Source organism: Solanum tuberosum, unplaced genomic scaffold (assembly GCF_000226075.1).
Source record: "Solanum tuberosum cultivar DM 1-3 516 R44 unplaced genomic scaffold, SolTub_3.0 scf00078, whole genome shotgun sequence".
In the NCBI taxonomy this organism is placed as follows: Eukaryota; Viridiplantae; Streptophyta; class Magnoliopsida; order Solanales; family Solanaceae; genus Solanum; species Solanum tuberosum.
In genome coordinates, this window is record NW_006239005.1 from 1,300,559 (window position 1) to 1,313,838 (window position 13,280).

The window sequence follows — 13,280 nt, forward strand, 5'->3', positions numbered from 1 at the left end:
ATACACTAAGAATAGAGTTACGTTTCGATGATGGTTCAACAACAAAGAGATAGAACAACCCCATCACTCATGTATACTCTGGGCATTGCTATATTTGATAGTAAAGTTACAGTCTCTCCTTCTGAAATCTTGATAGAGTCAGGTCTAGGATAACAACTAGACATCCCGACAATGTGTTAGAAAATTGAAAGAAGATTTCCAGAATTTTCACTGTGTATTGATTTCCCAAAGGGAGTGTATTTATACAAGTGCTTAGCTGAAAATAAATAAGGAAGAAAATATATTTTGTACAGTTGTTCCTAAACTATTGGTCTAGTGTATAACAGAAAATATTATCCTTTCTATAGGCATACTTTCCTTACGTGACCACATTAGCTATTTATTTGGGTTTCATCAGATGGTAAAGATTTAATCCATCAATGAATAAAGTATCCTCTCTAATGCTGCCACGTGTGGAACTGAAGACAAGCTCTTTGTCAATATTTGTGTATTCACGTAGGTTCTTCCGACAATACTTCTTTCCATTTTTTCTTCGATCAGCTTGGGCATCAATGAATGAGGATAATACTCATTCTTCTTCAACATCACCCTCAAGTTGGAGGGGGTGGATGAAACCCCCAACTTGCACAGTAGATCACAATGTGGTGCACCAGAGAGAGCTTTGGTGAAAAGATCGGCAAGCTGGTGTTGAGAGGGAACAAAAGAGAGACTGATGAGCCCACCATACATAAGAAGGATTTGAGAACAAAGAAGACATTACTTTTAGTTGTCAAAAGAAAAGTCCAAGTGCTTCTACTATAGTCAAGAAGTACTTATAACCATTGTGAGTACAGGACTTGTAAGGACCCATGTATCAATGTGAATCAAATCAAATATTCCTTTACATTTGATACTACTAAGGGGAAAATGAAGTCTAGTTTGTTTAACTTTAGAACATACATCACACACATGATCAGAATTTGAAGAAAAATCAATGAAACAAAAACTTTTCATTACTGAAAAAGAGAGATGTCCCAATCTACAATGCCAGAGTTGTGCATTAGAAATAGCATTTGCATACATTGGAACTGACTCTAGATTTGAGCTAGAAACGGGACTGTCATGACTGAGTTTTTTTGAAAGAAAAGCTATTATCACTAGAAGACTTCTTAGATTGATCACTTCTCTGCTCCAAAACATATAAACTTTTTCCTTCACTTTACCAAAAGCTTGTGCCCTCTTCATAAAAGGGGACTGCAACATACACCCACTAGAATTAAAATAAGAAGTGCAATGAAATTGGCAACATAATTTGTGAGTAAACAACAAATTATATTTGAAATCTGGGACATAAAGAACATTCTTAAGAGTGAGTTGAGATTTAAAAGAAACACTACCTATGTGTGTGACATTTATTTTTAAAAAGTTTGGAAGACTGATACTCAAAGGAACAATAAGAGGAGTTAAAAAATAGGAAAGAGTTGGAATCATAACACATATGCTCAGAAGCTCCGAGTCCACAATCTTAAAACAAGAACCAGAGTACTTAAGAATAGTACCAGCAACAACATTAGCATTAATTTCTGATTCAGGAGTTGTTCCATGTCCCATTTCTTCCTTCATCATGTTTTTGATTTGTGTTATTTGCGCCTTGTTGAATTGTTGCCCTCCTTCCTTCCAGTTACTCTGAATTTGTGTAGTGTCACTTTCCTCAAAAACTTCTCTTATCATTGTTGTGTTTCCCTTAGGTGTTCCCTGAAATTCTCTATTGTTGGTAAATTAAAAATCATCAGGATACCCTATCAACCTGTGACAATCTTCTTTTATATGCCCTATCTTAATGCAGTGATTGCAGGTCACATCAGGGTTAAATTTTGTCTTTCTTCCTTTATTTCTGAATTGGTTTCCTTTTTGCCTCTGCAATGGGAAAACATTCCTTTGAGCTTGTTTCCCTTGCTTCTGTATAGGACTTGCAGTTATACCTACCATGACTGAAACAGTCTCACTAGGAAAATGAGCATTAGCAAACACTTCCCTTTGATTCTCATCTTGTAGCAATAGATAACAAGTATAATCAAGTGTGGGAAGATAGTTTGACATGAGTATGATACTCCTAACATTGGAATACACATCAGTCAAACCCATTAAAAATTGCACAAGTCTTTGATCCTGCAGCGATTTGGTTAATTTTTTTTGCCCTTCACATATACAAACACAAGTGCACACTACATCCGCATTCAGCGAATCTAGCTCATCCCATAGACGTTTGAGCCTAGTAAAATATGTAGAAATATCAAGTGTACCTTGTACTGATCCTATGATCTCTTTTTGTAGATGAAACAACTTAGCTCCACTTGTTTTCCCAAGCCTATGCTCAAGACTCATCCACATATCTCTAGATGTTTTGGAGCAGATTGCATTGCCTTCTATATCTTTGGAGACAGAATTCAGAAGCCAAAAAGTAACCATATGATTGCATCGACTCCACTGTTGGTAGTTTGATGTATTCAGATCTGGTGGTGTGATGGATCCATTGATAAAACCCAGCTTATTCTTAGCTGAGAGATCTATGAGGACAGATCTTCGACATCCAGGAAAACCTCTTCCATCAAATGAGGTATTCACTAGGGTCTGCCCTGGTGCATCTGAAGGTTGAAGGTGAAAATGATGATTGATGTCAACTTTGTTTCCAGATCCCGTGTTGACAGGGTCGATGGTGTTTCTAGCATTGGTAATGTTGATTTGGGTCTCATCACTCATGTTGATTGATAGGAAATCTTTAGGTTGAGCTTATTGCTTTGATACCATGTTAGAAAATTGAAAGAAGATTTTTAAAATTTCATTGTGTATTGATTTCCCAAAGGGATTGTATTTTTACAAGTGCTTTGCTGAAAATAAATAAGAAAGAAAATATATTTTGTACGGTTGTTCCTAAACTATTGGTCTAGTCTATAACAGAAAATATTCTCTTTTCTATAGGCATACTTTCCTTACGTGACCACATTAGCTATTTGTTTGGGTTTCATCAGATGGTTAAGATTTAATCCATCAATGAATAAAGTATTCGCTCTAATGTTGCCACGTGTGGAGCCTGGAGACAAGCTATTTGTCAATATATGTGTATTCATATGGGCTCTTCCGACAATACTTATTTCCTTTCTTTCTTCGATCAACTTGGACATCAATGAATGAGAATAATACCCATTCTTCTTCAACACAATGTAACCAACTTCATTTCCTGGTTCCTTTCCTAACCTTCTCCATAGATTGGAAAAGATGAGCATATGACACGTCCATCCTAGACCAGTGCAGCGGAAACAGATAAGAAGAAATTAAGAAAATAATCAACACCATCTTCTGAAGTATGACAATCGTGTCAAATGAATGCTAACAACACTTCTTCTTTTTTTATGTTATGAGAATGAGATTAGATATGGATTCGATCAATCTGGTCTTGCAAGTTGTGGCATACATTTCCAGTGTTAAGATGCAACTCAACTAATAATCCAAGTATCATCAACAAGAACACCAACATACCCAGTGTAGCTCCATAAGTGGGGTCTGAGAAGATAGAGTGTACGAAGGCCTTACCACTACCTCGTGGAGATAGAGAGATTGTTTCTGAAAGATTCTCGGCTCAAATATAGCAAATCCAAGTACAAAAAATAATTAAAAATATATAAGAAAACATAGCCAAAGAAACAAAATATAATAGCTTAGAGCACCTCTCCATGGAGTGCCATCCAGTCCCTCCTGTATGTTGATGTGCAACTCCGTAGATGATATCTCCTCCACTAGGAAAAGTTATGCTTATCTTCTTTGTATGAGTGCAATCGACATTTGCAACATATTTTAAAAGTAGATGGATTATCTTTTTTAAATTGGAAATTGACATTTTTTTAGTGATCAATTTATTAAGATAACAATTATTTATCCTCAAATAATTCAAGTGAAAAAATAGCAAACATGACAACTAAATTGTTCTTCTCATAGCTAGTTAGAACGCCATAAAAAATAGCATTGTCCGATAATTATCTTACTTGACCCAATTTAATAATAATTCAAGGGTATAATTGGAAAGAAACTTTATAGAGTTTTAATCCAAACACAAGAGAGGTGAGAAATAATGAACCAAACACTTGATATAAATAAACTCTGCATTCCTAATCATTGCACTACTAATCATTGCATTACTAATCTTTGTGTTACTAATCCATGCGTTATTAAACTTTGTACCAAACGACCTCTAAAACTCTTACATTTGACAAGTTCATCAAGCTAAACAATAGGCATGTGTGAAATTCTGAGAAAATGACCAAAATGGTCCTGTATAGGTAATGCTTTATATTTTTGGTCCTTAATATATTCCACTTGATTGAAATGGTCCTTAATGTATAACAAATATGTTCATTTTGATCTTTAATGTATTTTATTTTATTGAAATGGTTCATTTTGATCTTTTACCCTATATCTAAATAAAAAGTGTTAAATTTTATTTTAGACCCTACTTGGCTAACAAAAATTACCATTATTGTCTTTTTTGTTAGCTCCAAAGAAAGAATAAAGAAAGAATTCCATAAATCTGACACCATTTTCTCTAGTTTCTCCAACAAAATTTACTATATTCTCTTTTCTATAATATTATTTCAAAACCTAATACCCATTTCAATTTTAAGCAAGAGAAAATAATAAACATGTTAGAGAAAATAGAGAAAATGATGTTAGATTTCATAAAGTATTTCTTGGGAGTAATTCACCACGTGGGGTCCACAGTTAAATTTAAGATTATTTTTTTGATAAACTTGTTGAGTTTAGGGTTAATGACCAAAATAAACATATTTTGTTATACATTAAGGATCATTTCAATCCAGTGAAATATATCAAGGACTAAAATGAACACATTTATTATACATTAAGGACCATTCCAATCAAGTGAAATGCATTAAGGACCAAAAAAAGCATTACACATACATTTAGGACCATTTCGATCATTTTCTCCTGAAGTTCTACTCTTGTAATTAGGAACATGTTAGTTAATTTCTTAGGAGAAACAAAGCTTCATTGATTACATTTGATTATTTTCTAAATTACCTTTGCAAACTTGATAAAAAAAAAAAAGTAGAGGAGCTAAACGGGGCAGGGTAGGGTGGGTTGAATCCATGGTAGGGCAAGGCTTGGGATGACAATGGAGCGGGTATGGGCGGGGTTTGGTGGAGGCAAATTAATAGGCATTTTTTTTGTTGAACAAAGAACAAAAACTAGCTGAAGATTCATTAATATGATACTGCAAATATTATTTTCCCCTGTTGTGGTAATTGAAAGTCAAATAAATAGATGCAACTTTGTATAATACTAACATATACTAGGAAATTAAGAAATAGTACACCATATTTTCGTGTTGAATACAAAAGAGTGAGTCTTATTGTTTTTACATACTCATTTTCTTATTATGTATAGGAAGAATAGAAATAATTTTGTATTAGAAAAAGAAATTAATAAGAGACAAACTTACCAGATTAGTAAAAATTCAGTGTGGAGACTAAAAAATGTAGGAGAAATTAGGAGTTTTTTTGTGATGAAATAAATGAAGAGCAATCCCATGACAATGGTAGTTCTCAACTGATATAAAAGATAAATCTTTCACCTATATTTGATTGGATATAATTGATACATAATATATTTGAAAGAGGGGATAAATGCATATTATATTCGTTGTATCATGAATACAATTGATACAGAATACAAATACAATTGATACAAAATATAAAATAGTTTTTTGAATACAATATATAAAACCCTACATATAGCTACGAATTGTAATATTTTATCGTAAATAAATATCACATTTTGCCTTGTTGCGTAATTTTCCCTTAAATCTGTTTCTGACATTATTATATTTAATCCTAATTCAATAATTTTAGCTGAATTCAAGATCTGTTTTGTCCTTAGAAAAGCAAAAGTAACATCTTTGAAATAAATTATTCTTTTTTGTTATTTCACGGCAACAGTAACCTCTTGGAAATAAATTAATTCTTTCTTGCTATTTCACTGCAAAAGTAAGATGTCAACTAACCAAATTGTTTTGCCTTTGAGATATTCAGATTGAAAATTAAATTTGAACTTATTTACTTTTAGAAGTAGGAAGCTGTTGGGTTCTGAAGGGTGATTAGGGCGTCATGCGGAAGCTTACAATTTACAAATCATATAGTTGATAAATCAGATAACAAAAAACTTATACTAAAAAATCAAAATATTATTATATCAAAACTAATATAAAGAAAAACATTGAAACTTTAGAGAGAATAAATCTCCCCATAAACAAGACTGTTAAACGACTACATTGTGGATGTTATTGTTTTTGTGTTAGAAGAAACAAACATATTTATAGAGTCCTAAAACCTTTTCTTACTAGAAAAGGAGTCCTAAAAGGAGAGAATAAATCAAATATGAAAGAATATTATATTTTCCTTTCAAATAAGTAAAAACATTTATGGTAATGTTTTGTCTTTTCTTTAAGGAAAAATAAATCTTAAATTATGGTAAGAAAATCAGGACAAAACCCTAACAGAAGCCTACTTATAAGTTAAAAGAATATTTTTGCTAGATAATATCTATCTAATTAATGCTAATTAACTATTCAACTTCTTAACAATGACAAACATGTCACTATACAAAGATCCAAAGATACATCATTCACAAATACTTGTACTATCATTTACTCAAAGTTTTATTTTAATAATATCATTATTATTTTACAAAATCGTATAATTCATGACTTGACATACAAGTGCAACACACATGTGGAGGAACTAGTCCACGAAAAGAAGGGAGATCAGAACTTGAATTTTGTGTATTACACTAGGGACCAGAGTCACCAGAAGGGAAAGAACCTCACATCAGTATAGACTCATAGCCTTCCTGATCCCTTTGATTCCGACGTTGATAAATAACAGCAGCACCAACAAGTAGTGCAATTCCGAACACTGCTGCCAAGGCTCCAATAGCATTCTGCAATATTACAATCTCACCTGTCTGCAATAGTGAAGAAGAAACAAGTTCAGAAATATATGATCTTGTGTAGACTCAAGTAGGAAATTCACTACTCTGAATCTCGAAAACTTTTAATGAGTCAAAGATCTTACTTCATCTGTGGAATGTAGGATAGAATTAGGCTTCGGTGATGGTTCAGCAACTAAGAGATAGAACAACCCCATCACTCCTGTATGCCTTTGGGCATTGCTATAGTTTGATAGTAAAGTTACAGTCTCCCCTTCCGAGATCTTGATAGAGCCAGGTCTAGGATAACAAGTAGACATCCCGACAATGTAACCAGCTTCATTTCCTGGTTCCTTTCCTTCCCCATAGATTGGAAGAGATGAGCATATGACACGTCCATCCTAGACCAAAGCAGCGGAAACAGAGAAGAAGAAATTAAGAAATAACCAACACCAAACACCAACAAACAAGGTGCTCCACAAATCAGAACAAGTAAATCTGCTTAGCTAATCATGACGACAATTGAGAATAATATGCTATACAAACACGCAACAACTATTATGACTGTTTTACTACCCGATAGCCATGGCCTTATACACCAGCTTATCTTCCTGAGTTCCCACACAAGTACTGAACTTACACCTATGCACTTACAAAACTAAAGCAGTTAACTATCAAGAAGCAATATTATCACCTATAAAATGACGCAGTTCATCGAGAGGCCACTATATTAACTAAGCAGACAATATAACACGGCCATTAATTGTCTCAACGGGCAGGAGGCTCCATTCAGTATAATAAAAAACATCAAGCTTTCTGCAGCTAATTGAAAATAAATTGAAATGATACCATTCTGACAGTCTGGGACATAACAGTTTGAATCAACAAAATAATCTGTGGAAGTATGACAATCATGTCAAATAAACACTAACAACACTTCTCTTTTATAGGATGTTAAGAGAACGAGATTAGATATGGATTCAATCAATCTGGTCTTGAAAGTCGTGGCATACATAACCAGTGTTAAGATGACACCCAACTAAGCCAAGTATCATTAAATGAAAAAGTTTATTGTACAAAAATCTTTGTTTTTATCAATAAGTTAATCGACTGAAAATATATAAGAAACGTATACAAGTAATCCAGATTGTAAGCAGAGCATAACCAAAGAAACAAAATATAATAGCTCGGAGTACCTCTCCATGGAGTGCCATACCAGTCCCTCCTGTATGTTGATGAGCAACTCCATAGATAACATCTCCGCCGCTAGGAAAAGTTACAATTATCTTCTTTGTATGAGTGCAATCGACATTTGCAACAGCTGATGAACATGACTCCACTAAATATTCAATCTGAAGTAAAAGAAATTGCCTGAATATTAGTAAAGAGTTAAAAATGATTTGAATTATGAGCTAAATTATCATTTTCTCTCACACCTGGCAGTGATGTCTTGCCACAGCGGCAGTCGATTTTTCTGGCTTTTTCCATGTATCAGTTATATCGAGTATATAAATTTTTACAGGCACGATGGAGGGATCCCAATCAATATACTTCACTGTGTACTTCAGGTACAGGCTTCTCTTTGATCCTTGGAATCCGTCTTTCACCCTGCATCTTGTTTCATCGTAACAACATCTCAACCCTCCAATGTAATCTGGCTCTATAACTCGGTCATGCTCGTCCTTGGTAACATTATAAAGATCACACCTGCATTCAGTACATCCCAATCTATCTTCCGCACCTCGTGTATCAATTGCATGTAAATTGAGCAACCATTTCTCCTCGTATCCAGGAGGTACTTCGACTGGATTACCGACTTCTATTCCATAAGGGTCTGGAACATAGGTGATTGTTTTTCGCGTCTCTGACCCAAGGCCAAAATATTGAGAAAGGCCTCCATCACATATCCCTGAGTTTCTCTTGACAATTAAATCTGATTGGTGGAACCCCAAATCATCACGGTACTTTGTTACTTCCACACCTTTTCGATTATAATATCTTACAACAACCCAGTGGTGAAGATATGTCTCGTAGAGAGGTACAGCATTCCCTGCCTCATCAACTACTTCGGCATCGAAATTTTTGATAGCAATATGGCCTTTTGGGAAGCCAATGTTGTAGTAAAACTTGTTAGAGACAGATCCAGGTTCCAGCACAAACGCTGGTGATAGAAAGACAGCAGATTTCACACGGCTTTCTTGTGAACTTGGATCAACCATTATTAACAGTAAGATCAAAACAAGTGAAAGCAACTGGTAATTTGGACAGCCTAACATCTTTTCTCTCTTTACAACTTCACTTGATGCAAGTATATCTGTTGACAACAGTATCCTCAACCAATCAACAACCCATAAATTTAAGCAAAAAGAGTCTAGTATTAGTTTCTGTTAAGGGGAAGAGCTAGCGTTTTGGCTACGGATGTGACCAATACACTACTACAAACAAATATTTTTCCCACTGTGAATTAGTGGAAAATTTATGCTACAAAACATGATTTTTTCCACTCATTTTCCATCAAACCAGCTCACTGGGTGGAAAAATACAGGGTGGGAAACAAATTTTCATTGAAATAGTGGAAAACTTTCTAATTTTTCCACATGAACATATTACTATTTCTCTTTTCTCATCGATTCAATCAAAAAATCGGTGAGAATTGTGATTGAACATTTTTTAGTGGAAAATTTCTATGGAAAAATAGTGATTTATTTTAGTAGTGGTAGCTTTGATCCAAATAATATATTAGTATTAAAAACTATTCATTGAATATGAACATAATATTAATCTAGAACACAGTAACTTAAAAGGACTAAAATCCCTGAACCTATAAACTTCAAATTTTAACTGTAATTCTATGTAAGAATGCATACATTCTGTTATTGTTGATAAAAGGAATTACAGAATACTGCAAACAGTCTTTTTCCCTTGTCTGGTACTTGAAAGTGAAATAAATATGTAACTTTGTATAATAACATACACTAGAAATTTAAGAAAAAGATGAAAGTTAATTAAACAGTCATTGATCACCTTTTCTTAGGTTTTGGTAAGGAGGAAAATATTTTCCAATTTTCCTTTGTTTGAAAAATATTTTTCTAGTAAAACAAGTTGCATACGTAACATTCCAAGTTTATTGTCTTCTCTCAGGCCGCCCAATACCCTCAACCCCCCTCTCCTTGATCATCCACCCCGCCACCCCCACTCGGCAAATTAGGAGTTTGAGAGTTCTAAATTTCATTTAAAAAGTTGATAGTGGGTTTGAACCCACAACTCTGGCTAAACCCACAACTGTGGCATGGAAAGCATTTGTACAATCCTTCCTTAGTACCATTTGGGGTTCATAAGTTAATATACATATATATTTATTTAATTTTTCAGTACAAATATAGGATCTACGAAAATATTATTGGGTTCGTTTGAACCCACGAACCCCACCTAGCTCCGCCTTTGCCACTCCCCATCCCATCCCATCACACCTCCATATATTATGCGAGATAACATATAAATATTCTTGGATAATATTTTCTTATTTACTTGCCAATGACTAAGAAAATAAGTAAGAACCTCATTTATTTTTCAAGAAAATATTTTTTACGAATTTATTTTTCAGCAGAAAACATGTTCCTTCATACCAAACACATAGTAAAAATCGTGCATAAAGCTAAAATTCATCGAAAAACTAACATATATATTATGATCAATGAAATTCTTTGATCTGGTACAGTAAATCTGTAAATAAAGTATACTAATTATCATTAAGAAGATATAAACTTACCCGATCAATAAGCAAAAAATTCAGTGTGGAGAGACGGGGAATTCCTTCTGTATCGAAAATGAATTTTTTGTGATAGAAAAAAATAGAGATATTATGAAAGCTAAGATATATAGCGACTCTGGTGAGGACACTGCTTACGACATCTGTTGGAAATAAATAGTACTCTCTTCATTTTATTTTATGTGAATTAGTTTGATTCGATACAAGATTTATAAATTAAAAAAAAAAGGTTTTAAAAAATTATAAACTAAAATGAATTATAGAAATTTGTATAATTATAAATCATCTATTAAAAGTAAAATGAACATTTTAAAGTTAAATTGATAAATGATTTTGATTTGAGGAGGAAATTTGGGCGATCCAATTCATGCTCTCTTGATATTGACATGCCCTCAATATTGTCAAACCTATTACCCAAAAAAAAAGAAGATATTGTCAAATCTAACATATAAGCTTCACATCTAGATTCTACTGTACTAGTATTTGTCTTTCGTCTTTATATAGTACTATAATTTAACTTTGACATTAAAAAATAATAAATATTTTAAAATTAAATTATTACTAAATATAAAATGTCAGTTTTTTATTGACTGATTAAAGAAAAAGTAGTCCATATGAATAGGAACAGAGATAGTATAAAGCAAGAGGAAGACAATAGCTTTAAATCTATATACTTTTTTGTCTCAGTTTATATGATATTTTTTTTATTTGATAAATATTTAATGATACTATCAACATTTTATATATGTTGGATTACATTTATCTGGCAAACAATTTCACCAATATTTACTTTTTTATTTAAAAATCTACATATTTTTAAAATAATTTTAAAGCATTGCAAAATCTTCTTGTGTTTCTTAACCTCTAAGAAACTCCGAGCTTAATTAAACTAACATAAATTTGAATGGAGGAGTATAAAATAAGAGGAAAACAATATTTTAAAATTTACTTTCGGTAAAATGGCTAAAAACGTCAATCGGCATGGCACGACTTATATGACAACCACAAATGGCCGGTAAATGCTTTCACACATGAGAAATTATTATCAACCACCTCACCATTAGGTATAATACATAAATATGTCACGTAGAATTCTTGTGTCTATTTATTCAACTTTGTACATGTTTAAATATTTATTTGTGCGTGCACGGGCCCAATATATATGAAACGACCATAGTTAAGAATGCTTGTAAGGCGAGAATAGCTGAGAATACTTGTTAGGCAACATCTGATAAATCAGTAAAGCAGTTGAAGTTTGTTTCATAGAAAAACTGCAAATACATGGATTTCAGCGTCTATGTATGTATTTACAGATTTACAGAAGTCGTCGCAAAAGACAAAGTAATCCATTACTATGTTGGCGGCAATCATCTTGACTATATATCTTTATTATTACCGTTGTAATTTTGTGACATTTGAGGCTTTCTGTTGAAGTAGGAGAAATGTCTTTAGTAGTTGATGTAGAGTATATTGGTACAGTATATATAACAATATCAATAAGAGTATTGGGCCCTCTCTTCAAACTAACTTTTCAAAAAGATCCAAATGTAGCAGTCAAATTTTCTGCAAAAACAAATGAGAAGAATGAAAGAAAATACACAGCTATAAATAAAATATCTGTTGTGGAAAACACTATGTATTGATTTAAGATGTAAGAATATTTAAAGGTACAGTAAGACAGCTACTATATATATATACATTGGCATGCATAAATCACAACTTTAAAACTATAATCTTTTACTCTATATATAAGTTCCCAAACCACAATATAAATAATGAAGAAATTAGAAGATTCAACTATTGAGCAATGTAAAATAAATAAAATTCAGATACCTGTTAAATGAGTTGCGACCAATTCTTCTTCAACTTCTAGTATAACAGCTGGGAAGATCACTGAAAGGCAACGATGCGTCAATCTTCAATTCCGGAATGAGCCATCAAATTGCACCTTCAAAATGTTCATGAAACGTACAAAAGAGATCATTTCATGTAATGGAGGTGACCAAGGTTTCCTTAATGAAGTATTTGTACGGTGGCATAGGTTGCCTAGAAGGGTTAATTTCTTAAAGAAATTTTGGTCAAATAATTCGAATGAGGTCGGCGTTAAGAATCAACTATTCGGGGCAAATCCTCCAAAAGTATACTCTATGCATTATCTCGGGTTAAAGCCATGGGTGTGTTATAGGGACTACAATTGTAACTGGGACATAGGTGATCAACGTATTTATAAATTATGCTAGCAATATCGCGCACGAGACATGGTGGAAACTACATGACTCAATGGATGAGAGTTTACAAAAAATTTGTGGATTGACAGAGCAAAGGAAAATTGAATTAGAATGGGATAGAAAATTGGATGGAAAAGCTGGATTTAAAGATAAACATTGGAGGATTAATGTTACTATATATAGTAGTACTTTTGCTCAGAGTACTTATGAACATGGCCTTCATGCACTATTTATTCATGTGTATATAGAGGATGCTTGTTCTTCATTTTTGGAACATTATGACTGCAGAGTCACTGTTAAGATGATAT

At 33.1% G+C, this 13,280-nt stretch overlaps 2 protein-coding genes and 1 long non-coding RNA gene across 3 annotated transcripts in view; all 3 read right to left on the reverse strand.

The window, feature by feature from the left end:
- Positions 1-1,758: 1,758 nt before the first annotated feature.
- On the reverse strand, positions 1,759-2,739 carry LOC107060416 (uncharacterized). Its single transcript, XM_015308354.1, has one exon. It carries the CDS (start codon positions 2,737-2,739, stop codon positions 1,759-1,761), a length of 981 nt encoding a protein of 326 aa, XP_015163840.1.
- Positions 2,740-6,671: 3,932 nt separating this feature from the next.
- Positions 6,672-10,846, reverse strand: LOC102590754 (uncharacterized). Its single transcript, XM_006346563.2, has 5 exons — positions 10,745-10,846; positions 8,412-9,289; positions 8,172-8,327; positions 7,122-7,376; positions 6,672-7,011 (listed from the first exon to the last, which is right to left on the reverse strand). Exons 2-5 carry the CDS (start codon positions 9,249-9,251, stop codon positions 6,871-6,873), a joined length of 1,392 nt encoding a protein of 463 aa, XP_006346625.1. The 5' UTR covers positions 9,252-9,289; positions 10,745-10,846; the 3' UTR covers positions 6,672-6,870.
- A 1,115-nt stretch (positions 10,847-11,961) lies between these two features.
- The window catches only part of LOC102591110 (uncharacterized), a 3,220-nt gene continuing 1,901 nt past the window's right edge, over positions 11,962-13,280 (reverse strand). Inside the window, exons 2-3 of the long non-coding RNA XR_367265.2 lie at positions 12,578-12,692; positions 11,962-12,307 (exon numbers count right to left, since the gene is read on the reverse strand). This is a non-coding gene — a long non-coding RNA (uncharacterized lncRNA). The remainder of the gene's footprint in view (positions 12,308-12,577; positions 12,693-13,280) is intronic.